Genomic DNA, 19,050 nt, shown 5'->3' with positions numbered 1-19,050 from the left:
ATATATATATATATTCTTGATTTCACCACTGTTCATATATACTTGAAAACTTTCATAAATACATGAGTTCTCCCAAAATTAAGAAAAAAAAGGTGAAAACAAAGATTTTTTTTTCATGAATGCAATTATTGGTTGGTTTACAAGCATTGGGTCAAGACAAATTTTATGCACATAAAATTGGTCCTAATGTTTCCCCCCACCCCACCCAAAAAAAAGAAGAAGATAGAGAAGAGTTTTTTTTTTAAGAAAATGCATGGAAAATAACAAGTTAGGTAATGATTTTTATTCTTAAAAAAAATAGCAACAACATAGTGACAGTCTATCTTGGAAAGATCCAAAAATTCTATACCAATTTTTATATTTGGGAGAATATTATTATTTTAAATTTAATAGTAAATAAAAAAATACATGTGGTTGGAATTAAAATTTTAAAAAGGTTTAGGGGGTTTATCAAAAGAGTTGGCAAATACTAATCAAAGATGGGACCAAAGCAATAATTATTTGTACAACTCTGTCTCTAATCATTCTTTAGTTGAGACATAAACGTCATCTTGACTGTTTAACTTTTTATGGTTAAAGCATCAAAATTAGGCAAAAAAAATTCTCTAATCTACTTGAATTTATCAAGATTATCTGCTAGTTTAATTATAAAAGAATGAAAAAAAATTAAAAATTGCGAGAAATCAGGGTTTTAAATGTCATAAGGCACGAAAAAAATCAAGTAATTTCTTCTAATGTATTAAAGTTTTGACAAACAAGATTATCTAAGATTTAAGTTGTGAGAAATAAGAGATACAAGTAAAATTAGCGATAAATTTAGAATTAAAACTTTGATAAATTATTCAGCATTGAACTTGTGTTATTTTTGAAATTATGTTTTAAAAATATTAGGTTTCATTAGTTTTTTTTTGTTTAAATCAAGAGTGAAGATGAGGTGAGTTGGATGAATGAGGAGGACACAATTAGGAATCGTTTGTACAAAGATTAATAACGTAGAAATTAGTAATGCAAGGATTGCATGAATTATTTTTTGTCAAGTGTTTGGTTTATTGCTTCCCACCATATCTTGTGTTTAGATTAAAACTCTACAAAAAGTTTCTTTCCAATTATACCCTTAAATTATTATGTGAATTTCTATTTCATGTAACTGGATCAAGGTAGATAATTGTCAGATAATATTATTTTTAATGACCTTCTAACTAGTTAGGAGAAGAACAATTTTGATGTCATGTTTGTTATTTTTCACTTGAATTTTTTGTGGGGAAATAATTTTTATCTTAATAAATTGATCACTCACGAAACATCAATTTTCAATTTGAAAAGGATAGCTCATTTACATTTAGAACCGAAAATACGGTAAACAATAACAAAATCGAATAAACCATTTACATTTACATATAAAAGTTGCAAGTTATAGTTTTAATATGTTCAAAATACAAACAATTAGAAAATCACATATATATCAACACAAAGTACATTCAATTAGATCACAAAGTCATTCGATGATATATTTGTCTTTTCAATTAGTAAATGTTAAATAACTCACATTTCAGATATTGTATTGATGTGTATTGAATTTATTTAGCAACAAGCAACTCTCTCTGAATAATAAAATTTGTAAGCTAATTTATTTAAATAAATTTACTAGTACAAATATAAAACATAAAATCAAGAAAATAAATAAAATGATTAAAAGAATTGTAAGGATACTTTTGTCTTTACATAGATAATCGCATGGTATTAAATCTTATGTATTACTAATACCATCAAAATGGAGATTTTAGAAATACATCCTATAATACCATGTAGGGTGTGTGATTATTCTATGGATTAGTTATACATAAGCTCAAATTTTCTACTAAACATAGTACTAAATAATGTCATACATAACACATGAACGATTTCTCTTAATACTCCCTACCAAACTACCCCTTAATCTAGTAGAATTTGTTTTTATACTTTTAGTAGAAAAAATCATTTTATTATTATTTTTTTAAAAAACTTATTTTATTAAAAAAATTTAATCAATCAAACATAAAAAAAAATTAAAATATCTTTCTCCATACCAAACACACAATTTACTACGACCGACATGGTAATATATTGTCTATTTTCGCAAGTGGGTAAGATTACAACTATAATGCATATATCTGCTGTCAATTTATGTATATATGGTACTTTTACGACGAGATATATTTTTATTCAAATAATAACAAACATACAAAATACTACGTACATATTTTTAAAAAAGTTTCTTAATTATTTTTAGAAATTATTCTATTAAAGTCATGTAAAATGAAATTACTCCATAACTTAAAAGTAAAATCCTGAAATTATCATATATACATAGAATTTAGGACATTATTAATTTTAAATAAAAATTTAAAAACTATATAGCATTATAGTTTATGATGAATGGAGACAATTGTTGAGTGTTATTTTCTTTAGTAATATATTCATATCATGGTCAAAAGGTTCATATTTGAATCTTATATTATTTAAATTATTTAATTTTAGTCTATGTTATAATTCTTGCTTCATTCATATTTTTTTCATTAATTTAATAGAAATTTACTATTTTCTTCTTTCATTTTTACTTGTTTATTATATTAAAAATTATCATACTTTTACTTATTAGTTTAAAATTTAAAAGATAAATTATTACCTACTTTCAATTTACTCTTATTATTAATTATGGTCATTTATCAAAATATTAAGTTTATTATATCTAAAAAAGTAATATAATAAAAATTATTTTTTATTTATTACTTTTTGAGAAGCGTGTCTAATCGAATACTAAACAAACAAAAATGATACATAATGTAAGAAACAAAAATTATTATGGAGTGATAAGTACTCATTCTTCATTAACCAAAAATCTCGAGCACTTTACCCCAATGTAATATTTATAGGAAACGAACATTTGTTGTCTTATTATCATCATTATTAGTAGTAGTATTCATTTTATCTGTCCTAGTTTTGATAGACTGAGTTATCTAATATGTATTGTTGATGGAAAGTAGGTGATACATATCACGTGAAATTAGTCAAGATATATAAAAGCTGGTCTGGACACCGTGATCGTCCAAACATTAGTATACCGTATTATTTTATCTCCTTTTTTTTTTTTTGGTATAGAGAAGCAGCAGACATATAAATATATGAGTAACAGGGACGACCTACATATAGAGACACAGACACCGCTCCCATAACCCGCTGGATAAAGCCTAAAAACACCAAATTTCATACAAACAAAATCAAACAAAGTGGACTCTTTCTCAAAGGTCAGTTACAAAAAAAAAATTCATACTTTTTGCACATATTGTACTTCTTACTTCTTGGGTTTGTGTTATTTTGATATATTCTTGGTAAAGTTTTGATCTTTTTATTTGTTGCTATTGATTCTTGCATTTTGGGAATTTGGGTTTTAATGCAATGTGAATTCTTGGTTTAGATCTATGCTTACATTAGGACAGGGTCTCAACTATGTGTTCTTTGTAAAGATTGTTTCTTTGGATAGTTTTGGGAATGTGGTATTAAATGATGAATCTTTTGGGGGTCTAAATAGTGAGGGTCTATCGGAAACGATCTCTCTTTTGTAAAAAATGTTTCTTTGGATGATTTGGGTATGTGTTTTTGAAAGATGAAACTTTTTGGGGGTCTAAATACTGAGGTTTTACCCGAGATTGTTTATTGAAAACAGTCTCTTTATCTTCTCATAGTAGGGGTAAGGTCCGTGTACGCTCGACCCTCCTCACACTTCACCTGTGGGATTACACTAGGTTGGTTTGCTTGTTGTTGTTGTTGTTAGCTATAGTTTTGGTTGGTGTAAGCATTTGGAAGCAGTAGTTGAATATGAAGTCTTGAAATGGGTTTTGAGGTAAAATTTTCGATTATATTCCATTGAAGAAGAACTGTTTTGGAGTCTAGGAATGACTTATTTCCATTAGTTAGATAGTTTGATTCAGATTTTAGAGGTGAATATGGAAGTTAATCGGGTTGCTGAAATTTGGAATGTTTAGTTTTACAGGACACAATTATATGTACTGTGTTGTTTGGTGCTTTTCGCTTATTGAATGTAAAATTTAACCATTTTTTTGAGCTCAACTAGATTAGTTCATATTTTAAAATTCAAATTTAGATACTCAAAAACTATGATTTAGCATCAAAATGGCAAAAGACACTTTTAACTGTTACTGAACTTAGTGTGAAATATGAGAAGTATTTAGAACATAGGGGGTAATTAGTTAGATCCCTCGTATAAAGAAATTGTTCTTGTTTTTGTATCCCTTATATATATTGCTTGTTGTACAGGCTTTTGCCGTTTAACTTTCAAAATAGATAGTCGATTGCAATGAAATGCGTGTAAAATATTCCATCTTTCCTCCAATCACCGTGTCTGGGATCTCCTTAACTAACACAAGTTGTTGGACTCATTGGAATTCTTGGATCTCTTGCAAACTTATGTAGGTTTCTGTAGCCATAGGTTTGCATATATTTGTATATATGGATGTTCTTCTGTCCTTTTCAGCATTATTATTATTATTATTATTATTCTAGTATCTAATTCTTCAATTTATCACTAGTGTTGTTTCTTTGCTTTGGTTATCTTGCTATTTTTGTTGTCAATACTTCTCTTTTCTTAGTATTTTCATTGGAGCTTCTTTCACTCTTGTAATTTTTTAAACCTGTTTTTAAAACACTTTTCTTGAGTTGAGGGTCTATTGGAAACAATCTCTCTTACAAGGTAGGAGTAAGGTCTGTGTACACTTTATCCTCCCCAGAAATGTTGTTGTTATTGGATGTTTTTATTTTTATAAGTTGACTATATATTTGTATATGTAAATGGACTTTGTAGATATATGCATATGTAAATGGACTTGATAACATAGTGTGGGGAAAGGTTCTGGTGTTATCATTTGAAGTATCAAATTTCCTTTCTTCAGCTATAGTATTATATTTAGTATTAGTATCTTCACATTTTTGCCTAAACTGCACACTCTATCTTTAATTTTCGTATTGCAAAAAGGCTCTTCTTTTATCACCCTATGTCCGTTAAAAAGCTGTACTCTAAATCATCTAATATCAAATACATAATGACGTTGACGAGATGTTGGATGATCTTTTGTGAGTTAGTGACTGGTGTGAGATTTGGCTGTTATGGTAAACATGTGTCGGACTACAAGGCAGCTCTATGGTGCCGGAGAAAGATAAAAGCCTTTTCAGATTCAGTGACTTTGGGGGTTTTTCCCATTTAAAGAAATGAGCAAGTTTAAACATTTCATGGGATAACATAGTCCTTAGAGAAAATGTCAGTTTATTTTGATGGAATGTCTCTCTTATTTATTTTACGTAGTTTCAGAGATTATGGAGCTGGAAGTTACTGATATCTGTATGGACAAGGAGCAAAATGGTAGCATAAGTTACTGTGATGGCGCTTCTCCAGATTCAATTTGCCTAATTGAAAGTAATCAAGATGTTCAGTCATCCAAGCTTATTATTGGGGAGCAAGAAACTGATGTGCTGAACGAGAGTGTTGAAACGAAGGAGTACGAAGTGAAGGAATGCACAGCTGAAGTATCAGTTGAGATGTCCAAACTGTCGGAAGTTGAAAGTACCAAGGAGCAATACACAAAAAGCTCAAAATGTGAGATTGAATCTCCTACAAAGGAGAACAACTCTGAAGTCCGAAAATTAAAAGATGATAACAAGAGATCAAGAACCTCAGTGAAATCAGCAACCAAATCTGCTGGTGGAAACTGCAAAACAAAGTGTACAGTTCCTCAACCATTTGCTTTGGCAACTGAGAAGCGTGCATCTCATGGAACTCGTCTTGTTGGGAATGATGCAGACAATGTCAATTATAAGACACCCGAAGCCAATAATTTGCGAGTCCCAAGTACGAAACAAAACAAGGTTAGTTTACGATGCAGATTTTTACCTTATCTGTGAATCCTTATATCATTAAGGGGAGAGGATCTATCAATAGCACTTGATCTTTGAAATGATATTGCCCTTGTGTTCTCTCTTGGCTGATAAAAAAACTCCTCTGAAATGTGTTACTGTTCCAGAGAAGTTAATGCATAGCGATTACACTAGTGTTCTATGGATCCGACTGCCTGTTAATAACTTATTTCGTGGCTATTGTATTTGTGTCTAGATCTCATCAGCAGTTGCAACTAGGAAACCGCTACAACCTGATAACAAGAAGCATTCCGATGAAGAAGACTCATGCTCAGTCACTTCTTGGTATCCACTTTCTCCCCTTATTTAGCTTAATAAGGTTTGTGCTATTTCTAACGTGTTCCCTTGTCTTATGATGCTGTGTTTCTGTTTGATAATTTATCCACAACGAGAAGTGCTACGCTACCAGCAAGAAAATCCAGGGCCACTGTTGCGTCATCCCCTGTGTTCCGATTATCTGAACGTATAGAGAAAAGGAAAGAGGTAGTTATTGATTTACTGGCTTACTGAAACTTGTGTTTGTTTCTATGTTTGATCAGATTTCTACCTTGTTATTCTTCTCATCTTGCCCCTTTTAAATGACAACAAGAACAACAATGAAAGAGGAACTTTCTTAAAGTAAAATGTCAAAATATTGGTTAGTTCTTATATTGATTTCCTCTTTGCAGTTTTACTCGAAATTAGAGGAGAAACATCAAGCGTTGGAGGCCCAAAAAGTTCAGTGGGAGGCAAGGACAAAGGTGCATCTTATTAATGCTACAGCTATCACTTATACTAACAAAAACCGAGTAAATGAATATCTTAACAATCAAACTTCAACTATATAACATAATTTTCGTTTGTTCCTTCACTTATTAGGAAGAGAAAGAAACAGCTATAAAGCAACTGAGAAAGAGTCTGATGTTTAAGGCAAGCCCAATGCCGAGCTTCTACCATGAGGGACCTCCACCAAAGACTGAATTGAAGAAGGTAATACATAACACCACTGTAATCAAACTTACATAGATATGTAAATTTTAGACGAGGCATTCACCAAAATTTTGATCTGCAGTATAACATTTACATAGTTGTAACCGGCCTTAAGAGTGTCACAGTGCAAATAACGTTTCGCCCAAATATTGATATCCCTAACTGTCTATGGTATATAACCACCTTCTTATTCTAAATTCTTATTTCTTTGAACTGCAGGCACCGCCAACTCGTGCGAAATCACCAAGGTTGGGCAGAAGGAAGAGCTGCAATGACTCAGTTGGTTTAGACAAAGGGATGGTGGGAGCTTATGATCGAGGAACTCGCCACAGTCTTGAAGTTAACAATGAAAATGATGCCTTTGGTTCCAGAAATAGGAAAGACCGTATAAATATTCAGAACGGTACTGCCATTTACAAATTTAACAACGAAGCCAATCATGCGGAGGAGATAAATGAATCATATATGACTACGATGCGTGAAGAAATGAATGTGGACATTACCGTTCATTCTTGAGCCTTTTGTGAGTCTTCTAATTTAATAAGATTAAGAACTTATCTTTTCTTGGTTTTGCTTCTTGTTATGCTGTAACAGTATTTGACTGCTTTTAAAACTGCAAAAGATTTTTTTTGCAGTCGTCTGTGTAACGTTTATTTATGAAGTGTAAATTTCTGTAAGTTATTTCCAATGCTTGTGTAAAGAGACTTCATTTTCTTGTAATCTATTTATGAAGATACTGGCTATCGTTCAATTTCTATTTATTTGGAACTTTCACTTTGTACATTGCATTTTTAATTATAACGTGTCTATTGCAGTTTTTCCTTAGCGATCTAAGTATTATCTGTCTGTCTCTTGAAATTATTCTCATTGAAGCCTTGGTGTAGTCAGCATTCCAGGTAATGAAGTTCACAAAAATAAAGGGATGTGTCATGTTTATTTATTTGTAACGTGTAGTTTGCTAGACGGATCCTGGATTTAAACTTGACAGGATCAATGTTCTTATCATGAACTCGTTGCACTATTGAAATAATTGGATCAGAATTTAAGATTTGTTGAATTGTTAGTGTTTTTTCACGTATATATTCGTATTTTGTCTTGAAAATACTAGTTTCTGTTTGTTCAAAAGCTCCATTTGCCCCTAAAAGGACGGAAGGGTCTGTGGCCGCCGTGGAAACAAAGTGAGGAAAGGCCCTTTAAGATGTTGTTAGTGATACTGATACATAAACTGTTACTTCTATCAATAGGGTAAATCACTAGTCAAAATAGTCTTGAGTCTTTTAGTTATGTTTGCTTTTGAAATAGTCTCTATATTGTTTTTTTAAAAGTTGACTCTAAACATTAGTTTATGGATATATGTGCTTCAATTGACTCTAAACTATGTTTCTTAAGGTCTTTTGAGTTGAATTTAGGTACCATCCAGCAGGATGTAATCTAAGAGAGTATCTTATCGATCATCGCTGGTTTGTCAAGTTGGTACACTTGCTCTAACTTTACCAGTTTCAACTCCTAAGTTTTCGGATGCTCGTGAACCTTGTGAGCTTTAGATATGGTGCTAAAAGTCTCAAACTCAGCATTAAATATTAATGTCAATGCTGGAAAATTATACTAGTTGTACTACCTTATTTATTTTACTGTCTAGATATGCATTTTTTTTCCAGTAACTTAATCATTGTGCTGGATATATATGGAATTCTGCAATGTGAAACATGTACTCTTTGTCCCTCACTGTCTGTTGTTGAGTTCTATTAGCGTAATGGCCCAGTCCGCTAGTGACATTGTCTGCTTTGTGCCTAGGCCTGCATGGCTTTAAAACGTGTCATTAGTTGGTAAGGTCTATTTACTTTTATACCCAATATCTCCGATGGGGAACTTTTAATCTTAAGTTGGGGTGTCACAATTAGTCTCTATAGATTTAGCCCCTTCCTTTGTCAACTTGATATGCCTGTTGAAGCTATTTTGCTCTTACTCTTTCAAAAAAAGGTAAATGACAATTATTTTTTCAAGTACTTGGTTGATTTCTTGCTGTGTTGAAAGGCGAATGGTTGACGGTTTCAATTTCGGATAAAGGAGGAGGATTACAGTAGGTTAACAATCAGTAACAAAGTGAACTTTTGTTCTGTAAACTCAAAAGCTAATTCATGAGGCGAAAATTATCTGAGGAGAAACAGTCTATTTTCGACAGGTGGGCTTATCCTCAAGTCATCGAGTGACATATAAAATAAAGCCTTTTTTCGACAAGTGGGCTTATCCTCAATCCCATTTAGGTTTTCCAGTAAAATCAGATGTTCACCGCCTTTCTTTTTGATACCACGTCAAGAAAATAGTTTTTTGACTTAACTCAACTACAAAAAATTAATTCATGGGACAAGAATTACCTAAAATCATGCAAGGAAACAGCTGTTAATTCCCTTGACAATTACACCAACCATAGAAAGTAGAATTATTGCTTAATGCTAGGTTGTAGCTCCAATCATAGCTATATCTATAGGTTTCTCTAAAATTATTGCCCAAATAGTTTTTTCTGAAGTGATCATTCAATAATTAAGCTTCTAAAAAGAAGCATAAACAAGAAAAGATTAGGAACTTACTGTTAATGACAATCTTGTAGTCAAGATTAGTATCCCTAAGACATAGGCAAGTTTGAGTTATATTGCTCGAACTTTTTAAAAATATTATTGGGTGTGTCAACATTTTTGGAGGATTTGACATGAATATATTAACATTTTTGATGAATTTGAGAAATGCAAAATCTAAGTATTATTTCTAACCTATTGAATACCAATTGGTATAATGGCTCTTTCAAGATTTGAAAATGGACTTGCAATTTTTTTTTTTTTGGAGATATAACATGAATGAGATAACATTTTCGAGGAGTCTGAACAATATAGGATTTTAAGTATTGAATCCAACCCATTGAATATCAATTAGCATAGTGTCACTTTAAAGATTTTAAAGTACTTGCATTTTTGGAGATCCAACATGAATACAGTATAACATTTTTGAAGGAACATAAAATTTAAATATTGAATTCGACTCGAGTACCGGTTAGCATAATGTCATTTTCAAGATTTTAAAGTGGACTTGACTTTGAGGACATGAAGTACCATCTAACACAGTTAACATCACATGATAACCACTCCCCCCTCCCCCCACCCCCTCTTTTTTTTGGGCCATTTGTACTTTTTCATCCTGTTATGCCACCTACCTAATTATCCTTCACTATTTTGTTGGGCTTAGATCTGCAAAAGCTTTAATTAGGCAACTGGTTTTTGCCTTTTCATTCAAGCTTGGAATCATTCTATCTTGGGACAACAAAAGAGGGTTGGTTCAGTTTTATCTCACAATATTATTATTACCAACATGAGTTGGGGGTGCATTGGTGGGAGTGCTTCACTCTTAACCAAAGGTCTCGGGTTCGAGCCCTGGGTATGGAGAAAATTTTGTTGGGAGCACCACCCCCGAATGGGCCCTGCAGAGCGCGATCCAGATTTAGTCGGGGAGCTCCAATGTGGGCTCCGAACACCGGATGGGAAATTAAAAAAAAAAAAAAGGACAACAAAAGAGAAGACGACACTCAGTTTCTTGTCTATAAGAATTTTGCACATTTAGATCTAATATAACTTCATTATAAAAATGACTCATATATACCCCTATTGTTATACAAATGGCTCACAGATGTGTCAAAAGGATCATATAAACGGATAACGGTGGAGGTATATGTAAGCTATTTTTATAATGGTAGGGATATATGTGTTCCACTTTTGTAATAAGAGGTATATTAACTTTGAATGACAAAGTTGAGAATTATATGGGGCTATTTTCCTTTAATAATAGAGTATTTTTCCTAAATAATGGATTATTGATTAAGTGAAATGTTTACACATGTAAAATTATAGTCCGTTGTAGATTTTTGACGTGCAACTTTTGGTATTTTTTGTGTTCATTACAGTATTTTATGTTGCGGTTTCTAAAATTTGATGAAACTTTTATGGTATTTCTGAATTTTTTTCACGATTCCCTCAAATCTAACAGATATAATTCATGAAAATTAAATCACCTTTGATATTCTTAAAAATATACTTGATAGACTATTTTGACCCTAGCCCAACCATTACTAACCTTTTCTTATTTTTTTCATTTTCTACTTCTTCCTTTTTTACTAATAATAATAGGGTTGTTTAAAACATGGATTTATAGGGTGGGCAGGGTAGGTAGGGCTAAATGCCTTGATTGTTTAGACTTGTTGATATATATTTGTCTTCTTGATGACCAATATATTGTTAAGAAATGTTAATTTTGGAGTTTTTTAAATTATAATTAAGAGGGAAATGGTCTTTAACTCCAACTAATTTAACTTGTAAGAGCCAAATGGTCTAAGTAGTTCCCCTAATTAATCAAGTTTATCCTTGAGTTGTAAAATTATTTGATGGTATACTCTATATATACCCATAATCTTTCTTAGCAATATATAATACTCCATTTGTCTCAATTTATACGACACTTAGTTCCAAAAGAATGACATATTTCTTTATTCAATAAATATTTAATGAAACTATCAACATTTTATCATGTTGGGTCCACTTATTTGGCAAAAGTCCAAAAATAAGTATTCTTTGTAATGGTAGTTTTGGAATATTGTAAAGTCTTCTCATATTTCTTAAATTCTGTGCTCAGACAAATTGCATCGCATAAATTAAAACGGAGAAAATATTAAATAACAATTGTCAATTCTTGAAAATATGTTGTTATAAAATTCATCTTAATTAATTATGAAGACAATTGATCTTTGACTATCCCTAAATAACAAAGTTTATATAGACCAATCATTGTAAGAAGCAAATAGTAATTACTCTCCCTAGCTAAAACTAACCCAAATCTTACACTAATTTAAATTATTCAATAGTTATTTTTTTGTTACCATTCAAAATTTAAATGATTTCTTAAAAATAGAAAAGAACTATAAAAGTATTATTAGCTAGAAAAATAAAATAGCAAAATAGTCATTTTTCATGTATAACTAAGGGACCTATATATATGTCATGCATCCTTACTACAACTTCTACTTCTTACTTCTTACTTCTTCCCTCTCTTCTTTACTCCAAAGTGAAATATTAGGGGAAAACAAAGATATTGTTGAGGAGAATGTTGTCTGGTTCGAAATCATTCTATAGAAAAGTGTGGTTGGATTCAGTCATGGGTTTCAAGATCGTTAAACTTTATATATGTATGAAAAACAAGTACAATATATATTTTAGGCCCTAAAATGTCTAAATATATTCTGAATCCATCATAGATTAGATCGTTTGATCAATCAATTTATTGAGTGATTTCGGACCAGGCTTCATTCCCCTCAACTCTACGAGTTTTTCATCGATATTGTGCCATCCAAGCACTAGAATCATACATGTTTTTGTCTATAGTTTTGTATATCTTGTAGATATATTATCTTGTGTATATCCTGTGGATATATATACTGCTACTTCTTCTTCCTCCTCCTCTCTTTACTCCAAAGTGAAATATTAGGAAAAATCCAAGATTTTGTTGAGGAGAATGTTGTCTGGTTAGAAATCATTCTTTTTGAAAAGTCAGTGGTGAATCCAATCACAGTGTTTCTGGATCGTTGAACCTTATATATTTACATAAAACAAGTACAATATATATATTCTACAACCTACGATTATCGTCTAAATTCTAGATCTGTCATTGATTAGGATTGATCAATCAATTTGATGAGTGATTTCGGACCAGGCTTCATTCCCCCAACTCTAAGAGTTTCCATCAATATCGTCCCATCAAAACACTAGAATCATACATGTTTTAAATTATTCATTTACAATATTAATCATGTCTTTTTTGTGTGTGTGTTAACAGCTAAAATCAGGATGATTCAAATCAAAAGAAGAGATAGAAGCCACTATGGTATATTTACTATACTATTTATCATTATTCACTCAATTATCCTTTTCTTAAAATATAAAACAAAATTCACTTCTAGATTTTTAGGGTATCATTTATATATCTAGTGATATTGTTAATACTTTTGTGCCATTAATTGGTTTCACCTAAGTTTATTAAATGTGAACAAAGAAAATTGGTATATATGCCTTTGTTGTATTATTGATAAGATTTAGAATTATTGAAACAACCCCATTAAAGATCGAAACAGACTCAACATAGGTTATCAAAATGCTAATTAGAACATCAAGGATCGATATTCAACATATATATGACACCATTATATTCGTGATTGCAGGTGGTTAATGCTCTAGGTTGAGAACTCGTGGTGGCCAGGACAACTTTTTTTATAAAACCATTTTGAAAATCAAGTGTAGATCTATGGAATATTTTTTTTCATATTTTAAATTAATTAAAACTTTAGTCTCCCTTTTATAATCTTTCTATGTTTTTCACCAAATTCATTGAAAAATTAAACAAGGATTGTATACATGTAGTGTGAAAACATGACATGATTGGGCAAAAGAGAAAGTTTGGAATATAAACAAAAGTTGGGTTAGGTTTTCACGTTTTTATACAGTTATGAAGAAGATTCTAATTACTTTTAATAATTATAATACACCTTTACTTGTAGAGAGTTGCAAAGAATATCATGTTTTTTTTAGAACTTTAATTTTCTTTTCACTATTTCATATCAGTCAATGATGGCTAATACCTGCATGAGACTTTGACGATATTTGACTTTACATTTTTCTTTGTACGTTTCAATTAGAAGTTTGAAGTTAATTAATTTATATTTGTGTTATTTTAAAATTCTCAAGAACTCTATATGTATTAGAAATTTCTTCATTTTCAAAACTCAAATCTAAAACTTAATCTGGTTAAGATTGAAAAGACGTAGTCCAATATCTCACCATACTCATTGGTGAAAGATTTGGCTTTACTTATTACTTAACCTTTAGACACTCATCATTGAAGGTGTGGTTGGTCCGAAGGAAAATTTTAATTTTTCATATTTAGTTGATAAAAAAAATTAAAAATATTTTATTTAAAGAAAAAAAAGTTTCATGAGTAACATTTCATGTCAAACGTCTCCTCACCATGCCTCACCACAAACCACTCCCCACCCCTCGCCAAACCGTTGATCCCTCATCCCCCCCCCCCCCCCCCCCCCCCCCCACCCCCCCCCCCCCCCCCCCCCCCCCCCCCCCCCCCCCCCCCCCCCCCCCCCCCCCCCCCCCCCCCCCCCCCCCCCCCCCCCCCCCCCCCCCCCCCCCCCCCCCCCCCCCCCCCCCCCCCCCCCCCCCCCCCCCCCCCCCCCCCCCCCCCCCCCCCCCCCCCCCCCCCCCCCCCCCCCCCCCCCCCCCCCCCCCCCCCCCCCCCCCCCCCCCCCCCCCCCCCCCCCCCCCCCCCCCCCCCCCCCCCCCCCCCCCCCCCCCCCCCCCCCCCCCCCCCCCCCCCCCCCCCCCCCCCCCCCCCCCCCCCCCCCCCCCCCCCCCCCCCCCCCCCCCCCCCCCCCCCCCCCCCCCCCCCCCCCCCCCCCCCCCCCCCCCCCCCCCCCCCCCCCCCCCCCCCCCCCCCCCCCCCCCCCCCCCCCCCCCCCCCCCCCCCCCCCCCCCCCCCCCCCCCCCCCCCCCCCCCCCCCCCCCCCCCCCCCCCCCCCCCCCCCCCCCCCCCCCCCCCCCCCCCCCCCCCCCCCCCCCCCCCCCCCCCCCCCCCCCCCCCCCCCCCCCCCCCCCCCCCCCCCCCCCCCCCCCCCCCCCCCCCCCCCCCCCCCCCCCCCCCCCCCCCCCCCCCCCCCCCCCCCCCCCCCCCCCCCCCCCCCCCCCCCCCCCCCCCCCCCCCCCCCCCCCCCCCCCCCCCCCCCCCCCCCCCCCCCCCCCCCCCCCCCCCCCCCCCCCCCCCCCCCCCCCCCCCCCCCCCCCCCCCCCCCCCCCCCCCCCCCCCCCCCCCCCCCCCCCCCCCCCCCCCCCCCCCCCCCCCCCCCCCCCCCCCCCCCCCCCCCCCCCCCCCCCCCCCCCCCCCCCCCCCCCCCCCCCCCCCCCCCCCCCCCCCCCCCCCCCCCCCCCCCCCCCCCCCCCCCCCCCCCCCCCCCCCCCCCCCCCCCCCCCCCCCCCCCCCCCCCCCCCCCCCCCCCCCCCCCCCCCCCCCCCCCCCCCCCCCCCCCCCCCCCCCCCCCCCCCCCCCCCCCCCCCCCCCCCCCCCCCCCCCCCCCCCCCCCCCCCCCCCCCCCCCCCCCCCCCCCCCCCCCCCCCCCCCCCCCCCCCCCCCCCCCCCCCCCCCCCCCCCCCCCCCCCCCCCCCCCCCCCCCCCCCCCCCCCCCCCCCCCCCCCCCCCCCCCCCCCCCCCCCCCCCCCCCCCCCCCCCCCCCCCCCCCCCCCCCCCCCCCCCCCCCCCCCCCCCCCCCCCCCCCCCCCCCCCCCCCCCCCCCCCCCCCCCCCCCCCCCCCCCCCCCCCCCCCCCCCCCCCCCCCCCCCCCCCCCCCCCCCCCCCCCCCCCCCCCCCCCCCCCCCCCCCCCCCCCCCCCCCCCCCCCCCCCCCCCCCCCCCCCCCCCCCCCCCCCCCCCCCCCCCCCCCATTATTTGTCTAGGTTATATATAATATTTTTAGGATAATATTTTCTGATTACATACAAAAAAAAATACGAAAAAAAATAAGTAAGAAACTACACACATACCAAACACACCCTAAAACCTATAGCTATCTCCTTTTGTTTAACTTTTTACTACAATGGTGGGGTATGTTGTGTCACGTTTGCATGAAAATCTAATACTAGGTAGACTATCATGTGTCTTTGCTCTAAACGTTAATTAACCTTGTCTTATCACCTATACCTCTATAAGGTTTTCAATTAAACTCAGTTAGTCAAAGAGGATAATTAATTAATCTTGTAGGGATGAGTAGTGGGGTCAAACCTTAGACTTTAATTTGTCTAGGATTTTGAAAAATCATATCATATAAATTAATTAATAAGTGACGAATTCAAGATTTAAGTATTAAATTTTGAATATAAAATTTAACTTGTCTGTGAATGAAGAAAAATCAGGGTATAATATATAGATATAGAGGAGAAAGGTATCTGATTTTAAAATACAAGAAGTGTATTCGAAATTAAGTGACATTGCAAAGGGGCGTCTAGTATAACTAATTCTTAGTATTGAAAAAGAACAATGATTTCCATGTAGGCTTTGGAATTTGATTGATCAAGTCGGGATAACCCATCATTTTGATGGGCCTTAAAACAGCCAACCCAATTCATCACTATAAAGGGTATGAGTTGCGTCGGGCCGGGCCAGCTTGATGTGAGAACTGACAAATATTATTGACGTGCTTTTTTAGAAATAAAATATAATATTGATTTAAGTAAATTCAAAGATCCTCAACATGAAGATTCAACTCCATTTATAGAGAGGAATTATTCTCTCTTAACTCTCAATGAATAACAAATTAAATGACATTCAAGAGTAAACAGAGTATCGTCGTACATCCCATGAAGAACCTTGTTGAGAAACTTGTTGATAGCTCTCCACATCCCATGAAGAACCTCCAACTTTGCTATGCCTTTTGGGATTCTCATATTGATCTACATAGCAGATACATATTAGCTCGTCCCCTCTCTTCGATTCACTACAACGATCAATTTAATTACAATAAAATCACTCACTGCATTTAACACAAAAAAAAACAAGGTAAATTTTTATATCGACAAATACATATTAGGGAACTTTCTAAATCACATTCACTGGTACTAAAGATATACCAAGTAAAGGAAAGTTGATATAAGTGGAATCATTGAAATGGGTTATTACTAAAGGAGTAAGAAGTGTTGCTTGATTCAACATAGTCAAAACTTGATCGATATATATAGAACATTGAAAATGAAGTGTGCATGCAAGTGACACTCCTAGTCTCACGACAGTTTTGTGCAAGGATCATGATGATCGTGTTTTGAAATATACAAACAAACAAAAAAACACGATCCTCGTGATCTTTGCACGAAACTCTCATGCAGAGCGTCATTTGCCATTTCAACAGTTACACTTTGCCATTTTCATCAGCATTTCATCCAGATGCATTCATGCTTCAGACTCACTATCCTATAAATATCGTTCAAATGTTAGATATGTTGGACTAAGCAACATTCATTACTCCAAGCAAAAAAATGTTTTTCTAATTCTTATTTTTTTAGCAAGAATACTTTTCTTACTAGTATATCTCATTAAGTAATAAAGTGACTCCAATGCTTTCCCTCTGTCCCCGAACATCTGTAGTCTAACCTTTCTCTTTTTCACCAGAGACTCACCCCAAAGAATCAGGGGCTTTGTCAGATGAAACTTTTATTTTTACATTTGCTATCACTTTTTCTTTACTAGGTATAAAATTTAATGAAATCTTGCATTTTGTTTATTAAATGGTACCTCAACAGTTGTACATCCTTAACATGTAATTTGTCATGGGGTTTACAAGTTGCACAGTGACTTTAGAAGATATTAGACCGCAAAGCTGTATTCAGACAAAATAATTTCGAGGTGTATAAAGATGGCATGAATCACTTCAAAATTATTATATGATGAAGGTGCTAGTACTTTGGAGCGACTATCTAGTGAAGAAGAGAAATGTGAGACTATCGATATCTAGGGTAGAGAGGAGGTGATGGTATCAATTGGAGATGTTTGGTTCATTTTTTCAAACTTCGATTCTACTTTTGATTCTTCATTAATGTATACCGAATTCAATTCCGTTTGTTTTATTGGTATGAGCCTGATTAATGGATTATTTTTCTTCTTGTAAAATGGGCTACTATTTTAATTAAAAATGAGTTATTCTAACTTAATTCGAAATGGGGTGAAAACGTATATCTTTCTACAAGCGGAAAGAATAAAAAAAATATGAAATAGGAATAATCGGGAGTGAAGGAAGAAAAACACATCTAATGTATCTCGATTTCTTGAGTTTCATACTTAACTAGTATGTGTGTAAATTTTCTTTTTGAACTATCACCACTTACTTATCAAAACACACCTCAACTATTAATTATTTGAATTTTATACCTAAATTAATTGTTAACCATTCCCTATGCCGCCGCCCAAAGCGTCTCTTACTTCTAGCAACTCAGCAAGTAATGCATACTATTGGAAAAATGGTATGGGCTTGGGTTGGACTTGGGTTGTAAGTGGATGTGAATTCTTTGGGGGTAACTTCACTTTTTGAACTTATGTTATAAAATTTTAGTTAAATCAAAGCATTGATAGCCTAAAATCAAGAACCAATTTAATGTACTCAATTCATGAGAATATACATAAAAGATCACCTAAAGAATAAAAGATCAAAAGGTGGACGAACATAAAAGATAAAGTTACTAATATCTTATAGGGTCCCTATGGAAAACCTCTAATAACAATGAGGTCCATCAAAATTTTCATGTTGGTAAATTTTAGTACACTTTTCAGGCTTCTAACCATTGTTCTGACTTTTGAATATCTCAATTTGATAACCCTTGAGTTTTCATATTTATTCCCTAAAAATATACAAATTAAATCAAATACAAAAAAAAACACTTACTGAAATCAATTGGATAACCCTTGAATTTTCAACTCCATTTTGACTCTTCAACAATCAAATCAAATGAATATAAAGATTCAATTCACTTATTTGATGGCAAATGGAATAGTTAAAGTTTAAGATGTAAATTGAGAATTAGGGGTGTCAAAAGTGAGCCCAAATATAGGTAATCCGCCCATAAGTTCAAGGGTTAGGCTCAAAATAATTTGAATTGAGTTCAATCTCAACGCATTCAAGCTTTAACTCATTTCAAGAAAATTCTCAATTGAGCTCAATTTAATATCCAATTTCAACCCGTTAAAAAACTTTTTATTTGCATTAGTGTAATGTGTATTCTCATATTGAAGGTATGAATTACTATCCATTTTATATTTTCTAGGATTTATCTATCCAGTTGTAACTTATTTTTATTATTTTCTTGAATTGAAATTCAAATTACATATGGTTATAAAAGTTAAATAACAATATGTTAAAATTATTGAGATTAAGCGGGTCAAATTGGGGAGGGGGGGAGGGGTCATGACCCAACCTGATTTTTAGCCCATTGAGCCCAAAGTAAATTTGGACGAGTCGTAATCCAACGCAATTTTTATTTCAACC

General features: G+C 36.3%; 1 protein-coding gene across 1 annotated transcript; it reads left to right on the top strand.

The window, feature by feature from the left end:
* The first annotated feature begins 3,169 nt into the window (after positions 1 to 3,169).
* LOC102592024 (protein WVD2-like 1) lies at positions 3,170 to 7,701 on the top strand. Its single transcript, XM_006352061.2, has 7 exons — positions 3,170 to 3,284; positions 5,357 to 5,916; positions 6,161 to 6,249; positions 6,360 to 6,447; positions 6,633 to 6,704; positions 6,823 to 6,933; positions 7,153 to 7,701. The coding sequence occupies exons 2-7, from the start codon at positions 5,368 to 5,370 to the stop codon at positions 7,447 to 7,449; spliced, it is 1,206 nt and encodes a 401-aa protein (XP_006352123.1). The 5' UTR covers positions 3,170 to 3,284; positions 5,357 to 5,367; the 3' UTR covers positions 7,450 to 7,701.
* Positions 7,702 to 19,050: the final 11,349 nt, after the last annotated feature.

This window comes from Solanum tuberosum, unplaced genomic scaffold (assembly GCF_000226075.1).
Source record: "Solanum tuberosum cultivar DM 1-3 516 R44 unplaced genomic scaffold, SolTub_3.0 scf00137, whole genome shotgun sequence".
Classification (NCBI taxonomy): Eukaryota; Viridiplantae; Streptophyta; class Magnoliopsida; order Solanales; family Solanaceae; genus Solanum; species Solanum tuberosum.
This window is presented reverse-complemented; position numbering and strand designations above follow the sequence as displayed.

Coding starts and splice junctions, on each gene's coding strand:
- LOC102592024 (XM_006352061.2), top strand. CDS start 5,368: ATGGAGCTGGAAGTTACTGATATCTGTATGGACAAGGAGCAAAATGGT. Junction 5,917..6,160: donor CAAGTACGAAACAAAACAAG/GTTAGTTTACGA, acceptor ATTTGTGTCTAG/ATCTCATCAGCAGTTGCAAC. Junction 6,705..6,822: donor AGTGGGAGGCAAGGACAAAG/GTGCATCTTATT, acceptor TTCACTTATTAG/GAAGAGAAAGAAACAGCTAT.